This window comes from Peromyscus californicus, unplaced genomic scaffold (genome assembly GCF_007827085.1).
Source record: "Peromyscus californicus insignis strain IS unplaced genomic scaffold, ASM782708v3 Scaffold_16__1_contigs__length_79575227, whole genome shotgun sequence".
NCBI lineage: Eukaryota > Metazoa > Chordata > Mammalia > Rodentia > Cricetidae > Peromyscus > Peromyscus californicus.
The window spans coordinates 2,557,530-2,572,629 of NW_026294458.1; the positions used below are offsets into that span (position 1 = coordinate 2,557,530).

General features: G+C 41.0%; 1 protein-coding gene across 11 annotated transcripts in view; it reads right to left on the reverse strand.

The window, feature by feature from the left end:
- Fgd4 (FYVE, RhoGEF and PH domain containing 4) overlaps positions 1 to 15,100 on the reverse strand; it is a 209,840-nt gene that overhangs the window by 67,783 nt on the left and 126,957 nt on the right. For 10 of the 11 annotated variants that reach the window (XR_008218682.1, XM_052739977.1, XM_052739970.1 and 7 more), the window contains exons 3-4: positions 12,275 to 12,458; positions 5,711 to 6,218 (exon numbers count right to left, since the gene is read on the reverse strand). Coding sequence is in view for 10 of the 11 variants with exons in the window: in XM_052739970.1 (XP_052595930.1) it covers positions 5,711 to 6,218; positions 12,275 to 12,458 (692 nt within the window). In the remaining variant the exon portion in view is untranslated. The remainder of the gene's footprint in view (positions 1 to 5,710; positions 6,219 to 12,274; positions 12,459 to 15,100) is intronic. The other variant, XM_052739973.1, reaches the window with a different exon arrangement.

The window sequence follows — 15,100 nt, forward strand, 5'->3', positions numbered from 1 at the left end:
CTCACTTATTGACTTAGTCACTGTTCTGTTGCTGTGAGGAGACAACCTGACCACGGCAACTCATAAAAGAAAGCATTTAATTGGGGGCTTGCTTACAGTTTTATAGGGTTAGTCCATGACCATCATAACAGGAAATAGACAGGCATGGTGGTAGAGTGGTAGCTGAGAGCTTTACATCCTGATTAGCAAGCAGCAGGTAAAGAGATGTTGGGCCTGGCATGGGCTTTTGAAACCTTAATCCCCACCCCCAGTGACACATATCCTGAACAAGGCCTCATCTCCTAATCCTTCACAAATAATTCTACTCTCTGGCAACTAAGCATTCAAATATGTATTTTCAAATAAATTCAGGCCTATGGGGCCATTCTTATTCAAACCACCATAGTTTGTGTTCTAAATCTCAGTCACATCTTTGCCTTTCCCTTTCTTCAGCTCATAAGACGTGTGAGGCAGACTGCGTGTCCTTGGATACTAGGTAAATATGACAGCATTGCTAAACACTAACAAAATTTGTTATGATCAGTCTAGGAAGACAGCTCAATGGATAAAATGCTTACCATACAAGTTGAGAACCAATGTTCAGATCCTTACCCCAGAAACCCCATAAAGCCATGGAAGTTAGTGTGTCTATGCAATTCCAGGGGACTCTGTGAGTTGGTGGGCAGAGGCAGAGCTCAGAAACTTCTGGGCCTGCTAGTGTAGCATATACAACAATCAACAAGAGACTCTGCCTTAAACAAGAAGGGTGAAAGGTGTAGACCAACCTCTACATGTACACAACACACACACACACACACACACACACACACACACACACACACACACACACACAAACTGCACACTAGTCCACGGCACATTAGCCCACTGCACACCAGCCCACAACAATCTGTCTTCAGCTTTCCTCATAAGTTAAGGCCTCAGTTGATCATGGGTCCATAAGCCTGAACTACCAGCTCCTTGGAAGGATGAGGTTTAATTAAAGGCCAGGAGTACAATGACCCCAGGCAATCCAGTGAGATTACAACTCAGAAACAAGTCTAGCCCATTTCTCTCATACTAATTTCTCTACCCTTTCTGGCCTCATTATGAGGCCAACGTGATTGGAATTAAAAATCTTAGTTGAAGTCCATGCTCATCAATATGAGATATTTCCTTAAATATTGAATCTTGCCTTTGCTCATTAACTATATCTCCTATCCCATCCCACTTCATCCTTGACCACCCAGCCAATTTCAAGTCTACTTCACCTGCTTCTTAGCAGCCTGTCCATCACTTTGTATTCTTGGAGCACACATGTTTCATTTGTGTTTCTAAATTAATCAATTTAAAAATTACAACTACAACATCTAGGGGAGAGGAAAAATGTGATCAGAACATACTGTATGAAAAAAATCAATTAAAAAATAATTACAACCAAACAGTAATTGAAAATGGAGAAAAAATAACTTAGATTACAACACTTGTTTGTAACTGAACACAAGGTTTCACAAATAATAGGAATTTGTCAATCACTGAGCTACATCCTTTGTCCATTAATTTTCATGTTAGCATGTGTAACAGTTAGATATTCTGAAGGCTTATCAGCCCTGAGACTAATTTTTCCTTCACCAATCAGTCCCAGATTAATCCCTCCTCCCTGGAATCCCCCTAACTCTACTTAAAAGGAGCTTGCGACTGGCTCCCTTAGGGGTCGCCATTGGCCACCTCACCATGGTGGAAATAATAGACGCTCTTCTATTGCATATGTGACTGACGCTCTTTCTCGGGGGCGTCTCTCGGACCCTAACAGATATCACAGGGGACAGTACCCTAATTCCTGTCTGCAGTGAAGTTTAGTTTTCATAAGTGCTTAAACTAATAAAGCATACTCTGCAATGAGAAAAAAATTTTTGTTTAGCATGCTTTAGAAGGAATTTAATTAAAAATGATTGCCATTTCTTAAGTACACACACTTTAACGGATAAGTGTCTACAAAGTCGTGTAAATGAAAATCTCCCCATAGTTTCACATGCACAAGGTAAACTTTACAGGGTAGATTTTCCCTCAAATATATTGTGTTTGTCTTTTCTCAAAGTTATTCAGAGTGTTTCTTTCTTCAAAGTATCACCTAGTGACTAAAGGTATAACAAAATGCTTATGATTTGAACTTCTTTTATTTGTCAGTTTTGATGTTTAAAAGATACTTTGAGGTGTATAGCTATATTGCAGATTACTAGCATTTATTTAAGTTGAATATAGTGTTACATGCTTGTAATTCCAACACACAGGATGCTGAGGTAGGCAGGAGGGTTGGGAGTTTGAGGCTTCCCTGGACAACCTAAGGAGTTCAAGAACAGACTGAGCTACGTAGAAGATCCTGCCTCAGAAAACTGAAGTTTCATTGTTGGAAGAGTGTAGTGCTCTCAGAGTAGTATGTCAGTTAGTCATCCTCTAGCTTTTACATGGCAAAAATTAAAATATTTTACAGTTGTCATTGTTTGTTCAAAATATATCCCCATATCAATAAACAGCTTGTAATCAGAGAGACTCTTTAAAGTCAGCTCTCACTTATTAATAATGATGACTAATGGTATATTTTAATAAAATTAAACTTCCAAACTATTATACCTTTCCATTTATACTTTGCATTTAACTGTACCAGGCTTTTTCTTTTGGCCTGCCACCCAGCCAGCTCCCAAATCATTACACAGAGACTTACTATTAGTTATGAATGCTCGGCCTGGCTAGCTCTTTTAACTTAAATTAACCTGTTTCTCTTTATCTACCTTTTGCTTGGGGATTTTTACTTTTCTTTCCTTCTGTATTTCACTGCTTCTCATGTCTGGTTGGCGGCTGCCTGGCTTCTTGCCCCAGGCATATCCCTCCTTCTCTCCTCCTTCTCTTATTCTTCTTCCTTTTTGAGCTTAGATTTCTCCTTCTGTTTATTCTTTCTGTCCACCAGCTGCACCTATCCTTTCTCTGCCCAGCTAATGACCATTCAGCTCTTTATTAGACCAATCAGGTGCCTTAGGCAGGCAAGGTGAAACAGATACAACACATCTTTACATCATTAAACAAATGCAGCATAAACAAAAGTAACACACCTTTACACAGTTAAAGTAATATTCTGTAGCATAAACAAAAGCAACACATCTTTGCCCAGTTAAAATAACACTCCACAACATTTGCCATTGTTTTTCATCTTCCCACTGCTGGTGGGCATTTGGGAAACATCTATTAAGGGCAGGAGGGTAGTCTGGCTATCACCCTCAGGGGTAATCTGGTTAACCTGGCTGGCTAGCCAGGCATTCCTTCCCACCCTCACTGTGCCACGGGCATCTTGAAGCCTTCTACTCAGTTCAAGAGGACTACCTTTCTGGACAGAGAAGGGGTGTTCCTTCATCAATGGCACACAGGGAGTTGTGCTGCTCACTAGAGCTTCCTTCCAAACCTGCTCTCAAGAAAACGGCCACTAGGTTGAATATTTGTTTAAATGAGATTTATCTGAAACTCTCCTTATGTAAGTCTCTTTATCCACTTACATAAAGACAGAGTAATTATTTTTCAGTTGTGTGCATGATAAATTTCAAAATATTGTATCTTAAAAGTTCATCACATTAGAAAGTTTAAGAAGCACCAAGGGTATTTATCACACATAACTACATAGAATTACTACATTATCATGGAAAAGAGCTCTGTCATCATGAAGCTTATATCCCTTAACTACACAGGAGTTTTACTGACTTGTCCAATCATAGGCCAGAAGGAGCACCATCAGTTCCTTGTCCCAACTACTTACTACACAGTATTCTACTAAAAATTTTAAAAAGAGTTCTCTTTTATTCCTAATTATGCTAAAATACAGTTAACAAAATATACCGTCCCTTACCATTAACATATTGCATTTGGAGACAAGGAAACAAAGTGGCAAGCCTCAGAGAAGGACAGGGTGACGAACTAACACCATGATGGCACTGGGTGGTGTTTGGATCAATAGCTCAACCCACGCAGCATGTGCCACCCACTAGGTATCAGGGAAAGACCCTGTATTACACTCTGCTTCATTAGCTTAATAATAAAAAAGGTTTGTTTTGTCCTGTTCTGCTGTATTTGTTCTTATGTTATTTTTAGATGTCCATTTGTATTCTAATGAGAAAGAGAAAGAAAGGGTGTGAATTTGGCTGGGTGGGGAAAAAGGGATGATCTGGGAGAAATGGGAAGGGAAAGAATAATTAGAATATATTGTATGAAAAATATCTATTTTCAAGAAAGAAAAAGGAAATTGTATTACATCTCTCAAGTCAAGTAAAATTCATCTAAGAATATGCAGCTACAACAAACAACACAAAGTAGAAAGAGGACGGCCAGGGACCAACCACAGGAGCCACACAAACCTCCTTCATAGGAGCGGCACTTGGGCGTCACAGGTGATCCTGAGGGCATCATCCTGCCAACTGAGAAAGACAACATGCTTCTGGCTGCCTCTTCCTGCCAACTGAGAAAGACAACGTGCTTCTGGCTGCCTCTTCCTGTCACCATTGCTCAACTGTGAAAACACCCAATTTTATCCCGCTGACTCACATGGAGAATCCCTTTGCTGTGCTGTGTTTCTTCGCTTTTTCAGACAATGTTATGAAGCATGAGTCACTTTCTCTCACCCATTTGCTTACAATTATAATCCTCGTTGATTACACTTCAGTTAAAGTTCTAAATACAACCACCATACAATGTGTCTGCCTATGCTAGGGCGTAAAACCATAAGTATCATAAGTAGATTTAAGATTTGGATTTTCCATTTGATGTTCCTACAATTGCCAAAGTTTTAATTTTATTTAATATATTCAACGAGAAATACCGAGCAAGAGAAATTTCTAGCTTGTTTTCAGAAGCTACTAACTGCACGTTAAAGACTAGGAAATTTACCATGAAACTTACATGACACGTTTGCTACAAGAAATCCAAAGTACGCCATGAATGTCATGTTATTAAAATCCCAAAGTAAGATACTGATATCAACAAGACCAAAACAATCTGTGGTCAGAGTCACATACAAAAACACCTGTGAGTTAATGGATGTGCCAGAAGCAGGATCAAGATTTTTCTGGTTCTGTTTGGTCAATCATATTGTACTTTTTCATTTTTTTAAAAGATTTTCTTAAAAGTATGATAAAATACAGCTAGCAAAACTTCCTATTTTATGTGAACTGTATCGCTCTGACACCTGGGCTGCTGATGGCACCCAGGCCGGTGCTTAGCCCTGAGCGATCAGGTCTCAGGTCACTCTCATCTCATGGTGCTGGTTCAGTTCCCTCCAGCTCCACCCTCGTCTAGTGTAACACCCCTGGCTGTGGAAGCTGGTATTTCCTGCGTGTTCCTATTTAGGTTTGCAGTTTGTTACACCAGGGAAACAATACTGCTCTATAGCACCAACATCTAGAGAACAACAAAGAACATCTGCCTCCCAAGTGGAAACAACATGGTTGCTGTGGTTTTCCTACAACACAACCATGCCTCTAGAAATCACAACAGAATGATCAAAAGAAGGTACACAAGAAGAAAAAGGGAAACACCTTTGAGAGGGGGTAGCACCCAGTAGCTCCCAGAGCTTGCAAAGGGTTTATCTGCTAGTGTGTGTAACCTGAGCCATGCATTTCACAGGTGTTATGAAACCGTCTGGAACAGTAACACACTAGGCAATGCTTCCCCTGGAATGAGACAGTTTATGCTTTACCTTCATTTCATGGTGCTGGTCCAGCTTATCCAGTTCCATGGTGCTCACTCCATTTTCCTTCTCTTGTAGCTCAGTTTCCATTCCCGGCCCTCCTCCTTTGGAGCGCAGCCCTAAGTCAGCTCCTGGAGCCCTGCAGCTGCTGTCAGAAGCATTTTCGTCATGGCTATCGGTTATAGATGATGCAGAATCTGTGGTAGTTTCATTTCTTTCTCCATTCACCAAGTGTGTATCAAGAGAGGCCACAGCAGTTTGAACAGGGGTCTCTGGGCTACACGTTGTCTCTTTCTCATCTTCACATTCCATCTGGTTTTGTGCTGCCACCACACCGTTGGCCGAACAACTATGTTGGCCCTGAGTCTGATCTGCATCATTTTCCTGCTTCTGTGGAGAGTGCTGCGTTAGGAATTTCTGTCGAGGTGTGGAGGTCAATCCATGCTGTCCTGGAGTCTGAGGAATATTTAGGTTCACTGTAGAATCTTTTTGCAAATCAATGTAACTTGACAAAACACTGTAAGATAAAATACAAAAAGAAACATCAGTATGAAAAGTTTTAGAATGAAAACAAGTCAATTCTAGGTGAAAAGAAACATATCTATTCATGATGGTTTTGGGAACACAGATTCTTTGGACATGAGTCACATTTAAACAAGCAGTTAGTTAGAAAGGAGGGAAGGCTGGAGATGGGTCACCTGTCAATGGCTAGGCTCACAACCAAAAGCAGACGCGATGAACCTGAACATTTCTTGGTTGGAGCATCCCATGAGCTGTTTACTAATACAACTTATTCAGTAAGAATAGAGATGAAAGAATATTTGTTTAACGAGATTGCCTTTTCCCAAGATCTTTATTTCTTAATCATTTCTTCAAACAAGCATAGGCATTCCTTGTTTATGAACTGGATATAAAACCAAGTTAGTTTGATTTGGAAAGTAGAAACATTTGAAAAACTTTATTAAACATAATAAGTAGTGGTAGCTGCCAACTAATCCCCAATGGTTCTCTTTAATTTTGCTTTTGATCTCTTCAACCTGGTCCTCACAAATCAGATCTTTATACATGCATGAGTTCACTTGCAAGACTCATGCATGACATCTGCAAGACTCTTGCCTTCTCCAGCTCCTGCATCTCCCATCTCCTGGGACTGCCTTTCCCCTTACTGTGGCCTTGCCACACTTCTGTAGTTCTCCATTTGTGCACATCTTAGGGTCAGCAGCCCTGCTCTTGTAGGCACAGCAAATCTTCCCCAGGGCACTGGTAGAGGGCACTCCTCTGTCCCTGTCACTCAGGCCTTTTGAGAAGCTTTTCTTGGCTGTTCTATGTACACAGCACACTCTACCACTTTCTCTAATCTTCTTTTAATCATCTTTAAAGCTCTTATTACTGTTGATAGTCTATGTAATCTTGATAGTATTAAGGACAATAGGAACTCCTCCCAATATATAATCATGTTCCTATGGAAATATTTGTACAGCATTTTAACCTATAATTTAAGGTTGAGGGAGAGAACATAAACTCAAAGCTATAAATTTCTGATAAATTTCTGTGACATAAATAAAAAGAAATTAAAACAGATTAAGAGTCTATGAGCGTGAAGATAGTGTTTTCTTGTTCCCAGATTTATTCCTACAACTTAGCTTGTTGTGTGAAGAGTTCAACAAATGTCTAAGAGATTGTAGATGACTGTGGTGATCCTGTGGCAATGACACAACAGCAGACAACATTTACAAAGTATCCACCAAGGGTCTCAAACCATGCTAAGTCTTCTACACCGGTTGTGGGGTTTTAGCCTTACCTGATTCCTAAAGCAGGACCATAAACAGAGGAATCTATACATGGGAAGATTCTGTCCTATGGCCAATGTCACCTGGCTAGCAAGTGGCAAAACCAGAACTCAAGCTGTGAAGTCCAGCTCTGACTCTCATCGCCTCTGCCCCATATATAAGGAAACCTTTCAGAGGGACTGAGGAGCAGGTGAACAGCTACCAACAAAAAGCAGGGACAGAATCTAAGACTGATCACCATCTTTAGTACAGGTGGGACTCTGGGGAGCTATGGCAAGGCACTTTAGAAAGTACTGAGATGTGCTGTCACCTTCATCCTTCATCCTAACCCACCCTTACCCCGAAGAACAGAAAAATCGAACAGCAACAAAGAAAGGAAGAAAAAAATGTATGGTCCAAGTTCAACCCCAGGGCCACAGTAGTAAGGGAAGGGAAAAAATTTCAGAAGGAGAAATGTTTATATATAAAAAGAAGGAAGTAGCCAGTATAAGTAAGTGTGACACATTCTACTTTGTTATTTGTCTTCTATACATAGTGTATATTGAGCCTGGATAATCTGTCAAAAAATCCTCAGAGATGAACCAAGCTGTCCACTTTCTATAGTCTTCAAAAGGAATGCACTGGAAAATAGCTAACAACTTCCTTTAGCAGCTGACATCAGAAGCACATTTGCACCAGGAGCAAGAGCTGGGGACGGGGAAAAGCAGGAGTTGAACCAGTTCTCAGGAGACCCTGTAGCCTGTAGAAGCCAAGCAAGTGTGTGTGTGTGTGTGTGTGTGTGTGTGTGTGTGTGTGTGTGTGTGTGTGTGTGTGTGTTAGAGTTAGCCATGCAATATGCTTGGGAAAGCTGAGCACTTGTCTGTGGGAAGGCGTTATTTTTAAAATCGTGAAGTTTTTCTAAGCTAAAAAAGAGTATTTTTTTTCTTATTCCAGGAGAAAGAAAAACATGAGAAAAAGGAAGCTACAGTAAAAAATAAAATAAAATCTACTCACGCCAAATCATTCTAAGAATGGTATGACTTTCATCCAAGTGAAACTATGACACTCAGCTGGTCCTTTAAAAAGTATTTATTATTGGTGTGTGTGTGTGTGTGTGTGTGTGTGTGTGTGTGTGTGTGTGTGAGAGAGAGAGAGAGAGAGAGAGAGAGAGAGAGAGAGAGAGAGAGAGAGAGGGGAGAGAGAACATGCATGAGAGAGAGAGAGAGAGAGAGAGAGAGAGAGAGAGAGAGAGAGAGAGAGAGAGGAGAGGGAGAGAGAACATGCATGAGCTATGGAGCACCGTGGAGGTCAGGAGTCAGGTCTCCTTCTCCCCTGAGTTTTAGGAGTGCGGGGCAGGCACTCCTCTTGCTGAGCCGCCTCACTGGTCTTCACGTACAAACAGCAGTGATACGTGGCCCTCCAAGGTCCTTCTGGCTTATTTCTGTGGTTATTGAGAACCCAGTGGCTTCCTACTTGTAAAACAAAGTAGTAGGCTGTTACCATAGGGATCAAAACTGAAACCCAGACTGCAGGCTTGTGGACACTGTCCAACAGTAAAGTCAATGCAGTATTAACCCACTTTGCAGACCATTTAGAACCGGCTGTCCTGGTGTGGAGACATGACAGCCAGCCCTAACCTGATGGCACTGTGTTTTTGCCTGCCCAGAAATGAACTCCTCCATCCTAGTCATTAGAGTGCTCAGACCTGAATAAATTTACGCAGGTACCCTGTGATGACTGGAGACACTTAATATGGAGCGGGGTGTATGGGCTGTTGACCTTTGGTTCTGGACTGCCTGAGAGACCCTTGTGGCCTGCAAGCGAGATAAGACTAGGATAATGGCACACCTTTAACCCCAGCACTCGGGAGGCAGAGGCAGGCACAGCTCTGTGAGTTCAAGGCCAGCCTGGCCTACAGAGTGAGTTTTAGGACAGGCAGGACTACACCGAGAAACCCTGACTCAAAAAGAAATAATAGGATAATGGGCTGTGAGTATTAACAGCTGCTTTTGCTTGTGTAGAACTCACTATCACTATGAGAAAGTGAGGAAATTATTACTATATTATTATTACTATATAGTGGGAAAGAAAGAAAAACTAAGGGAAGCAAAACAATTTTCCTGTCCAGCTGTGGAGTCCACGGATGGTTGTAACACACACCTTTCTGATGTCCACCTTAAAACCTCACCTTCATCCCCTTCTGAATGGTACGCTGTTTGGCTTTAAGGCTGCCGTCCTTCTGCTAGCAGTAAGAATAAATTCATTTACTCTAAGTTGGAATGGAATCTAAGTCTTTAGTGGATTCGCACACCACAACACTGGCACTGCCTATATGACACCAGACCAATGCCGATGCTACTTGCAATGGAGTCCACCACAAGTCGAACCCTGCAAAGCCTTGCCCAAACATGAACATTGTACCTTACATATGCTTAGAACCATGAATTACAGCACATCCTTCCTTACATATAGTACAAAAATTGTACCCATTTTACCTGGAGAGATAAATTCAAATAATGCAAAGAATGGGTCACAGAACTGATGGCAGCAGAAACATCAGCCTTTGGAATATTGGCTCCTTTGAGGTCCCCCAAGCCCTGATGAAAGCACTCATACAGGCTCAGGCTCCAGCCCTCCTTACATTCTGCAGTCACTGTAGTGACTGTAGAATCTGTGAACTGGAAGGATCTCTTTTGAATCAATTCACTCTGAGAAGAAAAAAAACTGAATGGAATTTAATCATTCCTTTAAATATTGCTATAATTTTAGCTATCAAAAGCATTACAAATTCCCTTCAGAGGTATTTGAAGATTTACAGGAGATATCACAACTGGTCAGGAATGAAACATGAAGACAGGCTTTTAATCATTTTTCTCCAGAAGTTGTAACTATTATAGTAAGCATAATATTTTGTAAATGCATTACATTTTATTTTCTTGTTTTGTTTTTGAGAGAGTCTTGCAGTGGGGGCCAGGCTCTCCTCAAACTCTCGATCCCCCTGCTTCAGCCCTGTGAGTGCTGTGATTATAGGCCTGTGCCCCCAGCTGGCTTATACTTACATTTTGAATTTTGAATGAAAGACATTGTAGTTCTGTGCTTGCTCATGCTTTCCAGGACATCCCCCAAATATTCCTGAGCTATAACGTCGCTATATATATATATGTATCATACTTTTAAGTATCAAATATATATATGACACTTAAAAGTTCATGTAATATGAACAGCCTGGATATGAGTTGGGGTAGTGAAAGGCGAGGGTCGAGGGAAAGAGAGCTTGGGGGAGCGGGAGATCCCAGCTGGATCAACAACAGAGAGGGAGAACAAGGAATAGGAGACCATGGTAAATGAAGACCACATGAGAATAGGAAGATGCAAAGTGCTAGAGAGGCCCACAGAAATCCACAAAGATACCCCCACAACAGACTGCTGGCAATGGTCGAGAGACAGCCCGAACTGACCTACTCTGGTGATGGGATGGCCAAACACCCTAATTGTCGTGCTAGAAACCCCATCCAACTACTGAGGGATCTGGATGCAGAGATCCATGGCTAGGCCCCAAGTGGATCTCTGGGAGTCCAATTAGCGAGAAAGAGGAGGGTTTATATGAGCAAGAATTGTTGAGACCAAGGTTGGATAAAGCACAGGGACAAATAGCCAAATGAATGGAAACACATGAACTATGAACCAATGGCTGAGGGGCCCCCAACTGGATCAGGCCGTCTGAATGGGTGAGACAGTTGATTGGCTTGATCTGTTTGGGAGGCATCCAGGCAGTGGGACCGGGTCCTGTGCTCATTGCATGAGTCGGCTGTTTGAAACCTGGGGCCTATGCAGGATCGCTTGGCTCGGCCTGGGAGGAGGGGACTGGACCTACCTGGACTGAGTCTACCAAGTTGATCTCAGTCCGCGGGGAAGGCTTTGCCCTGGAGGAGGTGGGAATGGGGGATGGGCTGGGGGGAAGGTGAGGGGGGCAGGAGGGGGGAGAACAAGGGAATCCGTGGCTGATATGTAGAACTGAATTGTATTGCAAAAAAAAAAAAAAGTTCATGTAATAGTACACATGAAACATCCATACATATAAAATAGTAAAATAAATTTTAAAAAAATGATTCACGTAATGGGAAATTATCTCTCAATATTACACCTAAATGAGTGAAAATATTTGGCTTTATGGGTGTAAGTGAAATGATATACATTCTGTTCAGATTTCTAATGACATAAACAATTCTAAGATGAAACAATTTACGTTGTACAAGCAGAAAAGCAACTTGTATAAATTTGGTTTTTATTTTTACATGGAAAACCACATTTTGTTCATACATTGGAACTAAAGAATATAAAATTCTCTTGCTTAGAATGAAATGGGTATTCAGCATGAGTTTTGTGTTTATCTCTCTGAAACACCATGAGGTAACAACAGGAAGAGGGAAGCAGGCTGAATTGGTACAGCAGCCTCTCATTAAATGAAATGAGTCGGAAGACTGGAGAGGACCCAGGAAGGCAAGAATCCGCAGGAGTCAGGTCCTCAGAGAGAGTGAGGACAATAGAGGCTAAGATGACATGGTGGCCTTTCTACCAAGAGTGGACAGCAGCGTGGCCACAGAAGTGACCCAGAATGACACACAGATACAGGAAATGAGAAACAGTTTGTCCTTATGTAGTGAATGTTAACACCTACCAGGGCAAGATCATGAAATTGATTTTTGAAATGCACTTGTTAAAGGCAGGAAACTTAGTAAGATACTGTGATTTTCAAAGGCCATCTTTTCCTCCCCGCCTTCTCCTATTACATGGTAACTCTTACCTGCCTCCTTCAAAGTGACTGATGAGATCTGACACCTTACTGGGTTTTCCTTTTGAGGCACATGAAGTAGGGGCTGGATTAGCTTCCTCCATCCTTGGTTTTGTACTCGGTAAAGCTTTATGCCTGGGGACTTGGGGTGTATGGGATGAAGGTAAATTCTGCAGGTGTAATGGCTTTGGAGGCACTGTAGAAAAAGAAGAACATTTAATAGTTCACTGTTTTGCTCTGTAACAGCAAAGATTCTGGTATCCTGGGTGGGTGCAAAAATCTTCAGCATTAGTAAGCTATTGTAAAGGAGTTTGTCATACTGGGACTGACCTAAACAAGGAGAACTTTATTTAGTCTGTGATTTTTCTCCAGTATCACTGGAATCATATAATTACATATGTATAATTATAAATATACAATATATGCTCTGGTAATGCCTGGAAATCTATATAAGACTACAGAATTCTAAACTCTGTGGAAGACTGAAGATTAGTTATTTGTCCAAACAAAGAAAAGGTGATAAATTAAAAATTAAGTGCTAGAAATACGTCGTTTTAGAATTTATTGTTTGGCGCATTGTAGAAATACATGCAGATTTTCTAATAACACAGTGACTGCAGTTATCCCACACACAGAGCTACAAAGTTAAACATCACAAAAGCCTATGGAACAGCAAAACAGAAGGAATTTCTACTTTTAAACTTTTTATTTTTATTTTCTTTTACTTATTTATTGTATTCCCCCCATGTAGCATCTTATATATCAAAAGCCTTTCCTTCATTTGCTCTTAGATAAGTTTTACACACTAAACTCCATAGTCTGAGGCCAGTGCCATTTTTACCTCTTCCATCTATGGAAGCAGAAGGCTAGGTGATACCCAGGATAACACAGCCTATCTGATCTCACAGCTGGCATCCAGACTCTTACCATCCTTCACAATTAACCCAGCAAATGAAGTAGTGAAATCGGGAAATCTACTGCTGCTGTTTGATGTATCAGACAGTTGTCTTGAATTGACATATCACCAATCACTTACTTCATTTAAATTCAGAAATAGAAACAGGTCATTACATAAAATACTAACATTTACAGAATTCCTTAGAAAATTATACATAAAAAGATACAATACGCTAAGCTTTCATCATTTCTGTTCCAGTAATCAATTTATTACAGGGAACAAAAATGGATCACAATGAGCTCTGTAAGAAGAACAATCAATCTGACTAATTCTCTGAACATAAAGAGATCTGAATAAAAGAAACTAGCATGCTTTCTATAAAGACAATATTTTCAAAAATATATCCAGGGGAATGGTGCAATATCCACAGGATAGAAACAGTTTATAAAAGTGTGGTAGCTGGAGTGGAGAGATGGCTAAGTGGTTAACAGCACTGGTCTTACAGAGCAACTGGGCTTGGTTCCTGACACCCACACTGGGACTCACAATGCCCTGTAACCTCTGAGGTCACTGACCTTAGGTTTTATTCAACATTCACTTTACATGAATTGTCAATGTATGATGAACTATGTGTGAAATAATGCCATGGGCATGTGAATATCAACATTGCACTCATAGACATACAACCCAGTAGGGCAGTGGTTCTCAACTGTCCTAACGCTGAGACCCTTTAATATAATTCCTCATGTTGTGGTGACCCCAACCATAAAATCATTTTTGTTCCTATTTCATAACTGTAATTTTGCTACTGTTATGAGTTGTAATATAATGTAAATATCTGATATGGAGAATATCTAATATGTGACACCTGTGAAAAGTCTCGGCCAAAAGAGTGAAGACCCACAGTTTAAGACCTGCTGCACTAGGGGAAACTCTTTCATTCTAACAATACTCTCCTTTATAAAATCATTTATGCTTCCAAACTATATGTCCAAGACTCCCTTTCTTGCCCACATTCACTACTCTAAGGTTCTTTATTATTTTTCATATTCATAGCTTTCATGTTTTCATTCAAAACTCTTGAGGCAAAAGAAGCAATACAAACAAAAGGCTCCGGGTACACGGGTGTGTAGTGGAGCTACCAAATATTCCATAAGCAACTTTTATCATCAGTCACATTTGCTAACTATAATAACTCCAATTAATTGTTACTATATTAAAAATTTGAGGTAACCCAAGAAAGTAGAATCAATTGAAAGTAGAATCAATTGGCAACGTCTGCCTTGAATGCAAAATGGAAAAATAGCTCTTGGTATGGACCCAGAGTCCAGGGTACCTTTGGTTCTTCTGCTCTGCCCCTTTCAACCATTCCTTCTACCCCATCTCTATTCCTTGATGATTCTCCACAAACCCACAGAACAGCTCTCTACTAGGGACCTACAGCTGTTAAACTTAGCTGGGGCTTAGGAAAATGACGTTTATTCACCTCCCCACCCTCAATTCCAGACTCTCCAGACTTACTCTTAGACCTGCTGCTGCCCAAACACCTGAGTCACTCCTCTCAGTCCATTTTCATCCTCTTGGGATTTAGCCTCTTGGTACAGACACAGAGAGAGACATGGGCTCCTTCAGTTCTTTCCCTTTACCCCACTTACCATTCATTTGTGGCTCTCACTCTATCAAGGACCCCATTGCTGTCACATTTGGCTAGGGCCCCAAATGTGTAGCCAGAAGGCTTCTCTGGTCCTGCCAAGCCCCCACAGTCCCATGGCCTGCTTATAGAATAATCACTCAGAAGCTTATATTAATTAAAACTGCTCGGCCATTAGCTGAGGCTTACTCCTGACTAGCTCTTACACTTAAACTCAGCCCATTTCTGTTAATCTATATGTTGCCACATTTTCCATGGCTTTACCTCTGTGCCATTACATGCTGCTCCC